This window comes from Falco rusticolus, chromosome 8, assembly GCF_015220075.1.
Source record: "Falco rusticolus isolate bFalRus1 chromosome 8, bFalRus1.pri, whole genome shotgun sequence".
NCBI classification, from domain to species: Eukaryota; Metazoa; Chordata; class Aves; order Falconiformes; family Falconidae; genus Falco; species Falco rusticolus.
Genome location: NC_051194.1, coordinates 23,911,405 through 23,926,998, shown reverse-complemented (window position 1 = coordinate 23,926,998; position 15,594 = coordinate 23,911,405). Strand labels below are relative to the sequence as shown.

Genomic DNA, 15,594 nt, shown 5'->3' with positions numbered 1-15,594 from the left:
TAGCATTGAAAAAACGTTGCATTGATATAATAAGAGCTTGGTTTTGTTTTTCTTATTTGCAATAAATATTTTACCATACAGTCAAGTTCCATAAAGACTACAAATAATCTTCACAAATGCAATTCCCAAGTGGCAATATAATATTCCTCCTCTTTCTTTAGCACTTCATTTGAGAAATGTGCAAAGTATGTTTTGATAACTAATAAATACTGAAACTGAAATTTTTCAGTGTGCATTCTTCTCTGCTTTAATAGAATGCATAATTTTTTTTTCCATACACCCTCTTTCCATGGCAAACATGGAATAAGGAATAAGATATTAGAAATAAATTCTCCTCTGTGAGGGCGGCGAGGCGGTGGGACAGGCTGCCCAGAGCGGCTGTGGGTGCCCCATCCCTGGCAGTGCTCCAGGCCAGGCTGGATGTGGCTGGGAGCAGCCTGGGCTGGTGGGAAATGTCCCTGTCCATGGCAGGGGGCTTGGAACCACAGGATATTTAAGGTCCTATCCAACACAAACCATTCTATGAGTGGTGTCCCAGATAACTAGGAACAAATTTAAAGAACACCACTTTTCAAGGAAACTTGTCCAAAATTGACAGTTTCAGGTTTTTTTCAGCTCACTGATCATGAATACAACTTCCTGCAGAAAAAGAGCAAAGGTTACCAAAGCCCTATAAATCTGGAGAAGATATGCTCACTAATAAACTCAGAAGATAAATCTTTAATCTTTATAAACAGAAAATGTAACTCCTTTAATTATGAATACAGTCTGAGGCTTCCATCATCTTGTAGTGTCCAGTCTTAACCAAGCAAACCACTACACCATTTGAAATTCCGGTGTCTTCAGTGGGAATGCACCTGCCCCACAATTTTGTAAGACAAAGACCCCAGTCTTCAGCTCAGTCATAATCACCTGACCAAATTCTCACCTTATTCATGGTCTTTGCATTTTGCTTAGCTAGCACTTGTTCCATTGCATCCATTGTGATAGTGTACTTCAGTTTGTCTGGGTGCTGGCGATACTTCTTCTCACTGAGAATCTCTGTAGCTTTTTTGGCCTTTTCTACATCCAGTGACTGAATTGGTACCCAGCCAACTCCTCTCAACCAGCTGTTAAAGTCTGCTTTGTACAGATTCTTTTAAAAAATAAACAATGAAAAACAGTGAGACGAGGAAAATCAGAATGCCTATATACATAAAAACAGTTAAAGCCTTGAAACTTCTCCTGTTCATTCAGTTTTGAAGGAAAATTTAGACAAGCCTGTTACAACTGCTATTGTTTTCCAAATTCAGCATAAAATTAACAACTATTGATGAGTTAGGGATAAAGAAAATCTTTTTCATTAAACCAATGTGCAGAACTTACACTACAAACCAAATGCACAGACATTAGAACAAACTTTGAGTGGTAAATATGAAAATCTGACAAAAATGTAATAATTTTTTAAATGACACTCTTGTTTGTTAGTAGACTCAGTTGGCAGTAGAATTAGTTGAGAGAATTGGTATCAACAACTCCTGTTTAACTGCCTGGTTCTGCACAATCTTGAATTTACACCATTCCTATTTAATCATACTATATAACATGGCTTTTAGAACAGATAAAGGTACAAAAATGCTGTGAAAATAAAACCTGTTCCTGAGCTGCAGTGTTAGAAGCAACAGGGAGAATATTAGAGTCTGAGAAAAAGACCACATACTTTCAAAGCATGTGTATACAGGGAAAAATTTGTCAAGTATCACGCTTCTTTCCTTGCAAACATCCTGAGTTAGATAGCCAAGCAAGCTCAGCCAACTCAGCAAGGCTAGGTAAAAGTACAATGGGGAAGCAAAAAAACCCTTGAGATTAAAATTTCTGTGTTTGAAAAGAACAGTGTCTAAAGGTCATATCCTCTACCTGTTGGTACATGGGAACATGCACATTACCCTCTCCAAACAATGTTTAGAATTTGAAGAACACTTTCAATCAGATTATTAATGTTTTTGGGAATTTCAGATTTGTCAGAACACTGTTAAATAAAGCAGATTAAATGAAACACTTTCTGGATAAACAAGCAGATGTTAAAGTTACACTAGTGAAAAAAATGGAAACAAGTCACAAAACAATGGAAACTACAAAGTGTTTTTATGAGTCCTTCTCATGCATGGCATATGCATCTGTTGGAACACAAAGGCAGGAAGGAAAAGTGAACAAAATAAATAAACCTTAAATCCCTAGATATAATAATATCTATTATGTATGATTGTATAAGTAAACAAATAAAATATAGTCAGAATTTAGACTCTGTACATAACCTACAATTTCTGACAATACAAATAATAATCACAGTAACAACACATTGTAATTAGAAATCCAACCACAAAAATACACAAATTAGAAAAACATGTTCATTTGCTGAGAATTAGACAAACATGTAGAGATCCAGAGCAAGTTGTTACTTGCTAGGCAAGTTCCCTAGAACTTATCAGCTACACATAATTCTGATAACCTTTAGGAAAATACAGGGTTCCAGACCAGACATTTACATCTTAATCTACTGTTAATCCAATATAGTTCATTTTTTAGCCTTAAAAGGTTAATAGTGTAACACACTCACTACGGGAAGATAAAAATGAGCCGATTAATCATTACATACATCACTCTGAAGCTGCATCACATTTCTTGATAGCTCCAGATTCATAGAATCAGGTAAGAGTGTATAATTGTGAATTGGTTGTTTATAGCCGGTATCTGTGATTGCTTCCTGGGCTTTCTTGGCAGCCATCACGCTGAACATATCCAAAGGAGTATGATATCTGGTCTTGTTCACTTCGTAATCTTTCCTGTATTCACGATCTGATTGTATTTTGGCCACATTCATGTAATGAACAAGTTTAGGGTCATCCTGCAGGCTACGATATCCAACCTGTTTGCCTTTATCTTTCTCATATGATTCCTTGTACTTGTACTAGAGACAAAGGAAAAGAAAACCTTACCAACTTTGGAAAGAGAAAACATACTTTTGATAATTTTAATACTTTGAAATTCAGTATTTTAACAACTGTAGTTCATCTTACACACTCGTAAATTGTTTTTCAGACAGCATAGGATTATTCAGGTCAAAAAAGAAGAGGATTGCTGGATTTCCCAGCTTGTCTTGACCTCTGGTATACCCCTGTATAAATCTAGATATGCAGTTACATGCCTTCCCTTGGCATTGCCCCTGCCATATTGTATTTTACTTCCACAGACCTCTAAGTCCCAGGAACATTCAGCTTTCAATTAAAAGACTAGCATAATAATATATTACTGAAAAGCCCAAGACTACCAACTAGATATCCCAATATTCAGCTATTGGAAGGAGGCATGTCTAAGTGGGGAATGGAAGCCATTTGCAGCATATTGCTAAAGTTAGTGTATTTATTTCTGTGTTCCAGATCTCCTTTCCTGGCTTGTGTCAGATGGCACACCACGCTTTGCTGTTGCAGTTGACACAGCTGCCTGAAAACAGCCACATTTCTGTACAGCTCCAGGAGTACTAGACAAGTAGAAGTACAGGCCTCCATCACTGCAGCATAGGTAAATTATAACAAATTAACTTTCAAATAAGCTGGTGAATACCTGAAGCACATACAAAAAAACCCAGCTCACCAGCATTCACACACATTACGATGCATTTCCAAAGAAACAGGTTTTTTTCAGAGGTTCATGTAAACGTCTGAATTGTTATTTCACAGTATCATAAGAGTTTCATTTCTCACAGTTAGGTGTCTCTATGCCATTATATAGCACAATATGCTACAGAGAGCTGTAAGTAGATGTATGTATTCCACTTTATGTAAATTATACTTACATCACTCGCAATATTTCGAGAAGCTTTAGCAGCAATAATAGGAATGGCGTCTGGTTTCAGATCATATCCTTTGGCGATGGTTTTTTTCCAGTCTGCTTTGTAGTTAGCCTTATAGGGAAAAAAAGGTATGAGTTTGCAATATTAGGAATTTTAGCAATTTTATCAAAGTTGTTTAAGCCCATATTTTTATTATTGTTATAGGAATCACAATATTCAGTTTATTCTATGCAACTGCAAGGAAAAATTTTAACCTGTACACAAACTACAGTAATATTATGATAAATAAACCTACTACAAAGATAGGAGAGTCCTTCAAGATAACCAGTTTAATTCATCTAGCTAAATCATTAATTCCATAAGCATTTTTTGCAGTTTTTATACAGAACAACTATCAGTGGCATTTTTGCCCTTGCTTAAGCAAACCCCTTTTTCATTTGACTGAACCTTCAGAAATTTCTCCTGTTAGCTTCAAAATCAGGCTTTGTGGTCTTAAGCGAATGAAGAAAGCAGTCTGGCTGATCTTTTGTTAGCAGTTAACATCTCCATAGACTGACAGTATTTCAGAGCTGTTAAAGGAGATGTCAGCTTTTATCTAGTTGCTGGAGGCCTGATAATGCCACCAAGAACTCTAATATCGAGCAGGCAATTAAATCGATCAGTGGAGATCTTTATGGTGCTGGATGAATACAAGAAGTGATGGAAAGTAGGCAGAGTAGTAGCTGAGTGGCAGAAAAAGGCATTGCTATCATTCCACTGGATGAGTTAATTTCCTTTGTAAGCCCAGCAGCAGGAAGGAACACGAAAACTTGTACTGCTTGCCTAGGCAATGTGTTTTACATAAAAGTAGATAACATAACTCTCCAGACCTATAGGAATCTGAACAATAAGTCATGCTGGTTTTCCCATTCAGTCTAGCCAAGGAGTCTGGCAATAAAGCACTGAAATGCATTTACATTCATGGGTGCTCAGACAATTTAGAAATCTGCTTAACAAGCACGAAACTCATTGACTTCTAGAAGTTAAAGTTTAGCTGAATTCAGAGCTTGTGCATTTATATATTCAATATCATAGCATGAATACATGAAAATTATTTTTGCTATTAAGTAAATGACAAATAAATATATTATTGAACAAACTATTGGTTATATGCTCACATCACTCAAATTGAAGGCGTTGACCCTGGCTTGAATAAACTGAGGAACATCAGGATCCAGGGTGTATTTGTGTTTTACTTTTTCACCCTCTCGCTTATATGTTACCTGCAAGGAAAAATAAACAAATACTTGTTGACAAGTACAAGGTAGGTAATACTACTGTTCACAAACAAAAACAATGCATCAATTCTTAATTCTTACCATCAAACTGCAATTTTACTATTTTTACAGGTTTAAAATTTAACTTTTATTTAGATGGACTATCAGACATAAGGTATAAATCATAAATATGGTAAAAAATAAAATCACTATATTGCATTAATAACAAAACATTTCTTACATCACTCAGTTGCTTGGTGTTGTGCTGAGCTAAAACCATTGGTATTGAATCTGGTATACTTGTAAATTTGATGGTGTCTGGGTGCTGACGGTATTTCTTTTCATTTAATGCATCTCCAGCCTTTTTAGCTTTTTCAACATCCAGAGAACCGAGAGGACTCCATCCAATACCCTTGAACCAGCTGTTATACTCTTCTTTGTATGCATTCTGAAGGAGATAAAGCCTCATGGGTCAAGATTTTCCCACAGAACTGGAATAATTCTGTTTAAAACAATAGTCACATATTCTAGCTAATGTGTTCTACATTAGCAGGAAATATTTATAAATTCTTGAAGGGAACAACAGGTATTTCTTATGTTTCCCTGTGATTTTATAAGGAAGAAAATAATCTATTGTATTTTTGATTCATTATTAATTTCTTTTAAACTGTAACATCCCTGCAGTATTTATTAATCTTTTTTTTTTTTACGCATGTGAAAAATTTCATGAACTTTCAATTCTTAATAACTTCTAAACGACTACATAGTGACCATTTAACATGATTTAATTTGTTCTGCGTTTCATCAGACTCTGTGAGATTTGCCTTGTACAAAAGTTCACAGAGCAGAGGCTCAGGTTTTGTTTTTTTTCTATGGTTCCTCCTACAGTAAAATATGCAGAATTCACAGACTGCAAACGAAAAATTTATCCTGGCTACAAGATATGCAGAAGGTTATCCCGTATAAACATTCAGACAGGATTAATGCACAGCCTAAATGCAAGGATATTGTGGACACTCATTTTTAAGGCCTTTCTGTGTTTTAACTCTAAAATGAGTGGTCCTCCACAGGGATCCATACACAAAGGTGTGCAGAGTGCAACCATGTATTGCCCAGGCAACCATTTGAAATTCTGTATCTGCAAGAAGGACTGAGAAGGTCCCAGGAGAGATCTCCTATGCTAGAGATCTCCAGAATGTATTTCTAATAATACCAATAGTTACATTGTTTCCACTCCCTCATCCTAAATAGTTAATAATAGTCCAACTACACTATCATATCTATCTTGTGAAGAGAAAGCAAGACAACTTAAAATAAGTCTTAAAGCATAAAATGAAATTGTTAGTTGCAAAATAAAGTTTCCTGAGGAAATGTGAAAAGTACATTCAGATTCAGTATTCCAGAAGCCTGCCCTCCACTGATTTGCCAACATCAAAATCCTGTTGAGCTGAACTCACCCGGAATTTGATATTTCTAAATGCCAACAACAACTGATAATGATCTTCCCCAAGACATAAAAAAACCAGACCAGTCCCATACAGTAATGGCAATTTTCCCTGAATATAAAATCACATTTTATTTTCACAGAGTGCAGGAAAACATCCATGAAATTGCAGTCACTGAAATACTTACATCACTCTGAATTTGCATCATGTTCTTTGCAAGCTCAACATCCATGGCATCTGGCAGGTAAGTGTAGTGATGGATCAAATTTTTGTAGTGGGCATTAGAAGCTATATCCTGAGACTGTTTAGCAGCCTGGATACTGTACGTGTCAGGAGGTGTATGATAGTTAGTCTTGGTCTTCTCATAGTCTTTCTTGTACTCACGCTCAGACTGAATCTTTGCTACATTCATGTAGTGGACAAGCTTAGGGTCATCTTGCAGGCTTCTGAAACCAAACTGTTTTCCTTTAGCCTTTTCGTATGCTTCTTTATATTTATACTAGAAACAGAGGAAAGAGATCAAATGTACTGTGGCATGGCTACTGATGTCCACAGTAATGAAAAAGAAAAGAAAAGCTCTCATGACCTCCACTGGAAAAAAAATCTTCAAACAGTTCAGAAAGACAAACTCTTCTAAATGGTACACCTAGCAACTGTTCTTTAGTTTTTCTTGCTCCATCATCTAAGCCTGTACACAACAGGTTATACACACCACAATAAGATTTATCAACATTAGCTTCTCCTGTACGGAAGGGAGAATTTTTCCTAAGCATTCCCACATGGAAACGTGTATTAAAAATACCAGCATAATTGAGGCAATCCTTCTCAAACATTTGAAAGCAATAGCCAACAAAGGCAGTGTGACTGCACAGCTTCCTCTAGTTACATGAAACCACTGAAACATATCCCACTTCATACAATTTCCACTACAAGTCCATCTGATTCATGTGTAAGGCATGCTCCACTGTATAGCCAAAAGCACCCTTAGCACATATTGCCTCGTGGTCTGTAAGAAGTAGTGTATTTTCCAGAAATACATCACAAAATGATAGCCAGAACTACTGACTTCATTTCTTCTGCAAAAAGTGGGTTAAGAACACAGTGCAATAGCATTTGCCTATCTAAAGCAAACAAGATGGCCATGAAGTAAGTTCTGCACAAACCAAACCTTTGGGAAAGACTAAGAATCTTTCTCATAATACAGACTCTAGTGAGAGTTGTGCAACATATGAGGTCTACCATATGGCCTGTAACAGAAAACGTTTTTACTTAATGCCTAAGAAAAGCATACCTGGAATAGATACTTACATCACTAGCAATGTTTCTTGAAGCCTTGGCTTGAGTAATTGGAATAGCATCAAGTGACACATTGTTTCCTTTAGCTATTAGATCATGGTAGTCTTGTTTATAATACACCTAAAAAAGATAAGCCATATTATTCTAGAGAACCTAGTCATCACATGAACCATATGCAAGTCAAAGCTACTCCTAAGCTACTCCAGGTACTTCTTTATAAGCAGATGCAGTGGGGATCATACACATTTATCGGTTTTCATTCATGAGAACAGATTTATCTATTAATTAAATTGATTAAATAATCACATGATTAAATGGTATCTGGTTGGAAATTCAAATGACGCCAAGAATGAAAAATTATAGTGATACAAGTTGATTATATTGATCTGAAGATCACTGAAAGGAATCTGCAATATGAGTGTATCCGTAACATATTACTCAAAAATTCATTAACAATGTGTAAAGCATATTGTAAAGAAGTCACTTACATCACTGACGTTAGCTGCATTGTATCTAGCTTGGATAAACTGTGGGACATCTGGGGTAAGAGTATATTTATGTTTAACTTCCTCTCCAGAAGATCTGTATAGTTTCTGTAAAATACATAATACAGAAATAAATTCATCTGTCCTTGTATAGCTAGCCCCAGCTCACTGTATATATTTGATTTTGAAAATGAAGGTACATGGTCATCTATCTCATAAAGATTGAGGCTGCACTTTTCATACAGAATTGATCTTATTGATAGAAGGAACACATCCTAAAAGCTCTATGCAGTTTTTACTCAGTAAAATAAAGCTCTTTAATGGACATAAAACCCCATTTTGGAAAGAGTGGGATAATAAGGGATGGTAGGAGAGTGTAACATAAAATAAAGCTTGCTGGTTTATAATGAAGGGCATATTGTGATTTATCAAATATTCTCTAATCCGTTCATTATTGTAGGTGGTAAAACATCAATAACCAACCTGAAAATTCACATTTCTTAAATCAAATGTATTTCAAATATACTCAAAATATAAATGGACAGGATCAGCTGATGTGAACTGAAAGAGCCACATGATTTCCACAGGCATTTGCAGACTTAGACCAGGAAATTACTTAGGCAAAATCAGAGTACAAAACAATGACAACAGAGAAACACTTTAGGCTAATAGCACTTTAAAATTTTTCAAATACAATGCTCAACTCTTCAGTAGATACATCTCTACTTTACTATAACACCCATTTTTTTCCTCTACTTACATCATTGAGTTGAACTGAATTCTGTTTGGCTTGGACCATTACCGGAGAGTCTACCACACTTGTAAATTTAATGGTGTCTGGGTGCTGACGATATTTCTTTTCATTCAAGGCATCTCCAGCTTTTTTAGCTTTTTCTACTTCTAGTGAGCCAATGGGGATCCAACCAATGCCTTTCATCCAGTTGTTATATTCTGCTTTGTATGCATTCTAATAAACAAGTGAAAACAATGTTTGAAAAGTTAGGAATTAGAAAAAAAACAATTCAGGGACCTCTCCTGAGTTTTCATGGTTTTTGCTTAGGCATTTCAAAAAAAAAAATTCTGTTCGCAGGAGGTTTTACTTACATCACTCTGAATTTCCATCATATTTTTTGTCAGCTCCACATTCATTGCATCTGGCAAATAAGTATAGTGGTGTAGGAGGTTCTTGTAATTAGTATTGCTGGCAATTTCTTGAGCCTTCTTGGCACCAACAACATTGACCATATCCATTGGAATGTTGTACTTAGTTTTTGTTTTCTCATAATCTTTCTTGTACTCTCGGTCAGACTGCATCTTGGCTACCTTCATATAATGAACGAGTTTGGGATCATCTTGGAGGCTCTTGAAGCCAACGAGTTTACCCTTGGCAAGTTCATAGTCTTTTTTATAGTTAACCTGTTGGAATATAATAGAACACAGAGAATAATATCTTAAGTGTAGTGATTTATCAATAAGTAAACTAAAAGTAAAGACTACCCTTTGTTTTCTACAAAGAGTATCCCTCACGTTTAAGTCAGTGACCATTCATCTTAATAAAACCAGACACATATCTCTTTACGCTTCACCGCTACATGAATCAGTTAGCTTTCAAAGTAACATTATTTCACTTGTACTGATCATAAGAGGGAAAGGAGTCTTAAAATACTAAGGGACTTCTGCAAGGCCATCCCCAAGAATCCACCCAAAACCGAGTGATGTCCTAGAGTCTTCCATCTCATTTACAACCAGGCCGATAACTAAGGACAGAGAGAATTCAGGGGTCCATTGTTCATGGAGCTGTCACTACTGACCTACTCCTCATGATCTCCCTTAACCATACTGAAGTGCAAGACAGCCTATTTATTCACAGAGAATTACATAATGAATCAGCCTTTTCTAAATGTAATTATACAAATGCATTAGTGAAGCAACGGAACACCAACAAAAATAACTGTTTAAATATATCTAGTAACAGACACAAAAAAGGCAATTAGAATTATCCTTCAAATATCCTTAATAAGCATGATTGCAAACATTTTGTAAGTAAACTCTTTTGAAGTAAACAGTTCTTTTAATAAGGATATACTTACATCACTGGCAGCCCGCCTAGCAGATTTGGCAGCTTGGATAGGAATAGCATCACTTTTTAGATCATAGCCCTTTGATTTTAACTCTTCCAATCCCATTTTGTAATAGTTCTAGAAGACAAGATGTATTTTGAATGATCAGTTTCTAGCTAACAGAAGCTTCATATAGTAAGTTCAATCAAAAACTCTAGATTCAAAATATACTTACATCACTAATATTGTAGGCATTAACTTTAGCCTGTATAAACTGGGGCACATCTGGAGGGAGGTGGTACTTGTGAATAATCTCCTGACCTTTGGACTTATATATTATCTGCAAAGAAAAATAAAGAAATTTAGCAGCCCAGTATTTATAGGTTGTAAATGCTTAATAATGCTGAGTGACACAACTTAAAGATCTCGTGTTACCTCACTTACAAACACAGATTAAATCCTAGTCCTTGCCAAGTGAATGTTCTAAACTCTGCTGATTTAACTGGTGTGATGAATACATTAAGAATGATGGAGATAAACAAAATTACAAACATACATACTAAAAATTGACATGAACAGCCAATTGAAAAACTAAAAGAAATCTGATTTCCAGGTGATGCTCCACTGGAACAGAACTGCGAATACACACAAGTGGTTTTGTGCTTGTGTGTGTGTGTATGCACATACGTCCACCTACACATTTCAGGAATCCTCATAAAATAGGATGATAAAGTGAAGGTGGCCACAGTGCAGTAATTGATAATGTCAGAGTACAGTAACATGTTTTCTAAGTTCACTTACATCACTCAGTTGTTTGCTGTTGATCTCTGCTTGCTTCTGTACTGGAGAGTCAGTCACTTGAGTAAATTTGGTTTGATCAGGATGCTTTTTGTAGGTGTGCTGAAGGAAGACAATAAACATACTTGCAGAAATTGCATATAAGCCAAATTACTTTGTAAGACATAGCAATGTAGTGTTACCGGGGATAGTTAGCAATTATGGCATGCATGCAGATAAACACTGTTGTCACAGTGGTTCTCACATTACTTTTTAACATCATCAGAAAGCAAATAATTTTTTTAATTATTTTTAAAGTATGAACATAAAATATTTTAATAGGTATATAAATATTATAATGTATAGTATATATTATACACATTATAGTATCTACATTTTAGTATCTTTTATGCAAATATATGCTTGAAGTATTTTCCAAGTATTGAGTAAGTAAATAAAATTAGTATTACCGAAGTAACTACAGTACTTTTAAAGTATTAATGTAAAAATATGTTGATTTAAGCAGGTAAATGCTTGAGACTCATTCTTCTTTTTATGTTTTCACTGTTAAAAAACAGATTGTGCTGTATCTGTCTTGATCACTAGATGTCACAAAAGGCTCTAAAATACAGATGAATATGGTTTTCAAAAGGCACACATGCTAATATGGCCAAATTCAAAATCATCGAAGTTAACAGGAATCACTAAATTTCTACATGCCTCAGAAGCAGATACTCTGCATGTAGTTGGTCACTTGATAACCCCTACCATCCTGTACTTACATCTTTACACTGCTCTAACTTCTTAATAGCTTCATACTCTGGAGTTATGGTCTGAGGGAAGTAGCATTTTGTCTTTTCCTCCTCATAATCTGCTTTGTAATTTTTCTAGGAATAAAATCAACATTCAGTAAGAAACCATAATTGAGCTTTCTCTGAAATGGTGAAAACAGAATGATCACCACACTTACATCACTCTTCATAGCTTCAACTTGCATGCAGTGTGTATGATGTGGGTCCTCAAAGCTGCCCAAATAGTGTCCTAAAATATTCTTTTGATATGCATCTTTATATTTTACCTGGAAATATAATCACAAGTTGATAAACAAAAGTAATCAAGAGTATCAGTACTGAACAACATAACATAAATGAAATACATACATCACTAAAATTCTTCAGAACAGTATCAGTCTGGAACTTTGGTGTGTCACAGTAATTCATGCTGGTTCCTTTTGATTGTTCATAGGCTTCTTTGTATAATTTCTGCAAAAGAAAATAACGTCAGATAATGCAGTGGATTTCACTGCAACTCACTCAACTTAAAAATCATGAGTAAAATTGTGAAATGATTGCGAAGAAAAGCTTTCCCAGAAGACTGAAAAACAGATGATACCTTATTCCCAATGATTTTTTTAAAAAAACTTTTTTTAGTGACTGTTAGGTTTGTGAGGGAAGACAGAAAGGTCTGACTGATGGTTTTTGAACTTCTGGCACTGAGAAATATGCAATCTCTTCCCATACAGATGAAAACAGCAAGAAGAGACAAATCAAGAAAGTCATTACAGTCAGTAACGAGTATATAATAAATATGAATACCACATATTTAATCATTATTGACATCAGATGAAGTTCCTTAAAACAGTAAGGGAAAAACTGTCATCTTGTGACCCATTTTCCATGGGGATCTAAATGAACCTTAAAATAATTAGCTATCCCCATAACATCCCACAGCTATTGTTACACTCTGCTGTGGAGAAATGATTCCTTATCTACACCATTCCGGTTAGTGGTATCTCACAACAAATGTTGGTCTATATAAATGAATATACTAAGAGATCCAAAGGAGAAGCCTTGTGAAGAACTGACTTTGGTCAGTACATGACTGAAACCATCCAGCTGTACTTTGATAATACTTACATCACTCAGCGCGTTTCCTGCAGCTTTTAACTGCCTCAGCAATGGGTTCTCTGTAGCAGGAAGCACATTATAATCTGCAATAGCTTTGTTCTTTTCATAGTCTGCTCTGTATTTTACCTTTAAAAAAAGAATAAGAGTGAGGTTCTAAAAATCAGTATTAAAAGCCAAACGCTCACTAACCTGTATCAACTTGAAGTTTTCACGAAAATTTCACCTGTTTTTTACTTATTACTCATAATGGCAAAGGACCATAAAAGACGCTCAGACCACTGGAGTGTATGCATGACGAGATGGGAGGCAGGGTCACAAGATAAGTGAGAGCTATTTAGCAGATGTTCTCACCTCTAAAGTCCCTCTCCAAACATTGTCATTTTTCAACTATCAGTTGATACCTCAGAATAGTCACATTTTTAAAATTAATGGCATAAGATTGCCCTTGCTGATGCGTATACTATTGCAGAATATGCAGAAGCCAGACAAATTCTGTATTTTGAACAAAAGACAGGTCAGCACAACACTGAGATACACTGAGCAAGGACAAATAAACAGGAAAATACAGAGCCAAATTCAGCTAGCTTAACTGGTCTCAATAAACAGTATTGATTTGTTTCAACTAAAAATCAGACACGTAACATAATCAGAACAAACAATGAAGCAAATTCTACTTCACTGAAAGCAAATTCTACTTCATTGTGGACGATCATAAGCACGGCTAGGAGTTGTTACAAGCTTCCTAGTGGCAAGCACACAAGAATACATCTTTTACATGTAAGAAAACATTTTTGACACTTGACAAAACAGTTTCAGCATAAACTGGCCTGGCTTGAGAACTATACTCAAGCTAAACAAATAGGAGCACACATAACATACCTTACTGACATTATCTGACACTCGCTTATTAGCTTCATACTCTGGAGTTTCAGTCTGCATAAAGTAGATTTGGTCTTTTACACTTTCAAAGTCTTCCTGGTATTTTCTCTGTTAGGAACAGAGACAAACAGGTAACAATGTATCAAATGCACTTACATTATAAATCAGACATCCATGAAGTAGCTTATTTAGAAAAAGAGAGATACCACAGATGGAGCAGGCAAAATTAAGCAGTATTTTCCATGTTAACATAAACAGAGGATAAAGCTGTTCTTTTCAAGACTTTCTGAAGAATTCACTTACCATACTTATATTTTCTGCATTCATTTTCGCAATTGCAACATCATAGCATGGAGTTTGACTCCATTTGCCTTTTATATTGTCTTTATAGTCCTTGTGGTAAACAATCTGTAACAAAATAATTTTAAAAATTCAATCCCCAAGATACAGCTCAATTTTCACTTGACGGATTTGTTTTCAAAAGTCTTCTTTTTAAAGTTGCTTCACATTTTACATCTGCCTTATAACCACTTCATCAGTTATTGTCAACAACACCTTAAATATGATTTGGCCTGATCACTTCAGCATTCAGTTATTTCTCTTAGTACCTTCCCTGACCAAAAAAAGACAAATAGGTGATCTCTTCTAAAAACATCATCTCTTCTAGAGGACAGTTAGGAATAAGAAAATGTCTCTATGACACATCACTAACATATTCCTTGAGTTCTGTTTTCTTATTGGTCACATAATATTGGAAAGTAGTATCACCTTTTGGTTAAGCCAGAATTTATTGTTATTGCTGCTGAAACTTGTTATAAGCAAACCCTTTTAATACATGGATTTCTTGGTATATGTGATTTCTATTAAACTATGCAAGCACACAGGAATCAACTATTAACTGTTTAAACAGACAGATCCTGCCTGTCTAATAACAAAACATCTTCCTGAGTTTTGGCATTTTCAGCCACAGTAGCATTGCTTAGGACAAAAAATACAACATCTCCAATGCCCTTTTAATTGGTACCACATTGATAAAAGAACATACATGTCAAAAATAACCTTAAAAATGTCTACATTTTATTGCTTTGGAGATACCTATATAGTTTACTATTTTATTCATTTCAAAGAATTATGATGCTGATCTTGCTTTTAACATGTCTAAAAATTTTCTTGATGACAACTGAGCTATGGAAGAATAAGATTAAAGAATTTTTCCCTAAATGATATAGTACCTTCTTTCACTTCCCAAATGGGTTCACTACAATACTTTCTTAGTGGTTTTGCAACCATAAGTAAATACTGTGACTCTCTAATTTTAAACATTTGGTAATTTTCAACACACAGCAATAAAACCACAGCTGTCCTCTTCATAATAGCTAAATTCTGAATTGACTTAAAATCCTACTTCTGTCTGACAAGATTATGCAACATAGTTCCAGTTTCTTCAGCAAAAGTCGGTCTTCCTGTATTTCACTTCACCTCCTGCATTCCTCAGCTGTGTTTTATTCTAAGTATGCCTAAAATCCATTGACAAGGACTGGTGCCAGAGTCTTTGTTAATAATGCCACACAGTTTTAATTTAATTTAATGTTGCATGTTACTTGTTAATTTGGAATGCAAATCAGGAAATGGTGATCTAAGTTGTCAGATGCTTCCACTG

The 15,594-nt window shown here is 35.3% G+C and overlaps 1 protein-coding gene across 1 annotated transcript in view; it reads right to left on the bottom strand.

Annotated features, from left to right (window-relative positions):
- Positions 1 to 15,594, bottom strand: part of NEB (nebulin) — a 132,519-nt gene that overhangs the window by 104,463 nt on the left and 12,462 nt on the right. The window contains exons 10-28 of the mRNA XM_037397516.1: positions 14,238 to 14,342; positions 13,935 to 14,042; positions 13,065 to 13,181; positions 12,309 to 12,410; positions 12,119 to 12,226; positions 11,931 to 12,035; positions 11,173 to 11,271; positions 10,607 to 10,711; positions 10,402 to 10,509; positions 9,416 to 9,727; positions 9,072 to 9,278; positions 8,315 to 8,419; positions 7,839 to 7,946; positions 6,718 to 7,029; positions 5,327 to 5,533; positions 4,987 to 5,091; positions 3,833 to 3,940; positions 2,636 to 2,947; positions 929 to 1,135 (exon numbers count right to left, since the gene is read on the bottom strand). Of these exons, the coding sequence (XP_037253413.1) occupies positions 929 to 1,135; positions 2,636 to 2,947; positions 3,833 to 3,940; positions 4,987 to 5,091; positions 5,327 to 5,533; positions 6,718 to 7,029; positions 7,839 to 7,946; positions 8,315 to 8,419; positions 9,072 to 9,278; positions 9,416 to 9,727; positions 10,402 to 10,509; positions 10,607 to 10,711; positions 11,173 to 11,271; positions 11,931 to 12,035; positions 12,119 to 12,226; positions 12,309 to 12,410; positions 13,065 to 13,181; positions 13,935 to 14,042; positions 14,238 to 14,342 (2,940 nt within the window). The remainder of the gene's footprint in view (positions 1 to 928; positions 1,136 to 2,635; positions 2,948 to 3,832; positions 3,941 to 4,986; positions 5,092 to 5,326; positions 5,534 to 6,717; positions 7,030 to 7,838; positions 7,947 to 8,314; positions 8,420 to 9,071; positions 9,279 to 9,415; positions 9,728 to 10,401; positions 10,510 to 10,606; positions 10,712 to 11,172; positions 11,272 to 11,930; positions 12,036 to 12,118; positions 12,227 to 12,308; positions 12,411 to 13,064; positions 13,182 to 13,934; positions 14,043 to 14,237; positions 14,343 to 15,594) is intronic.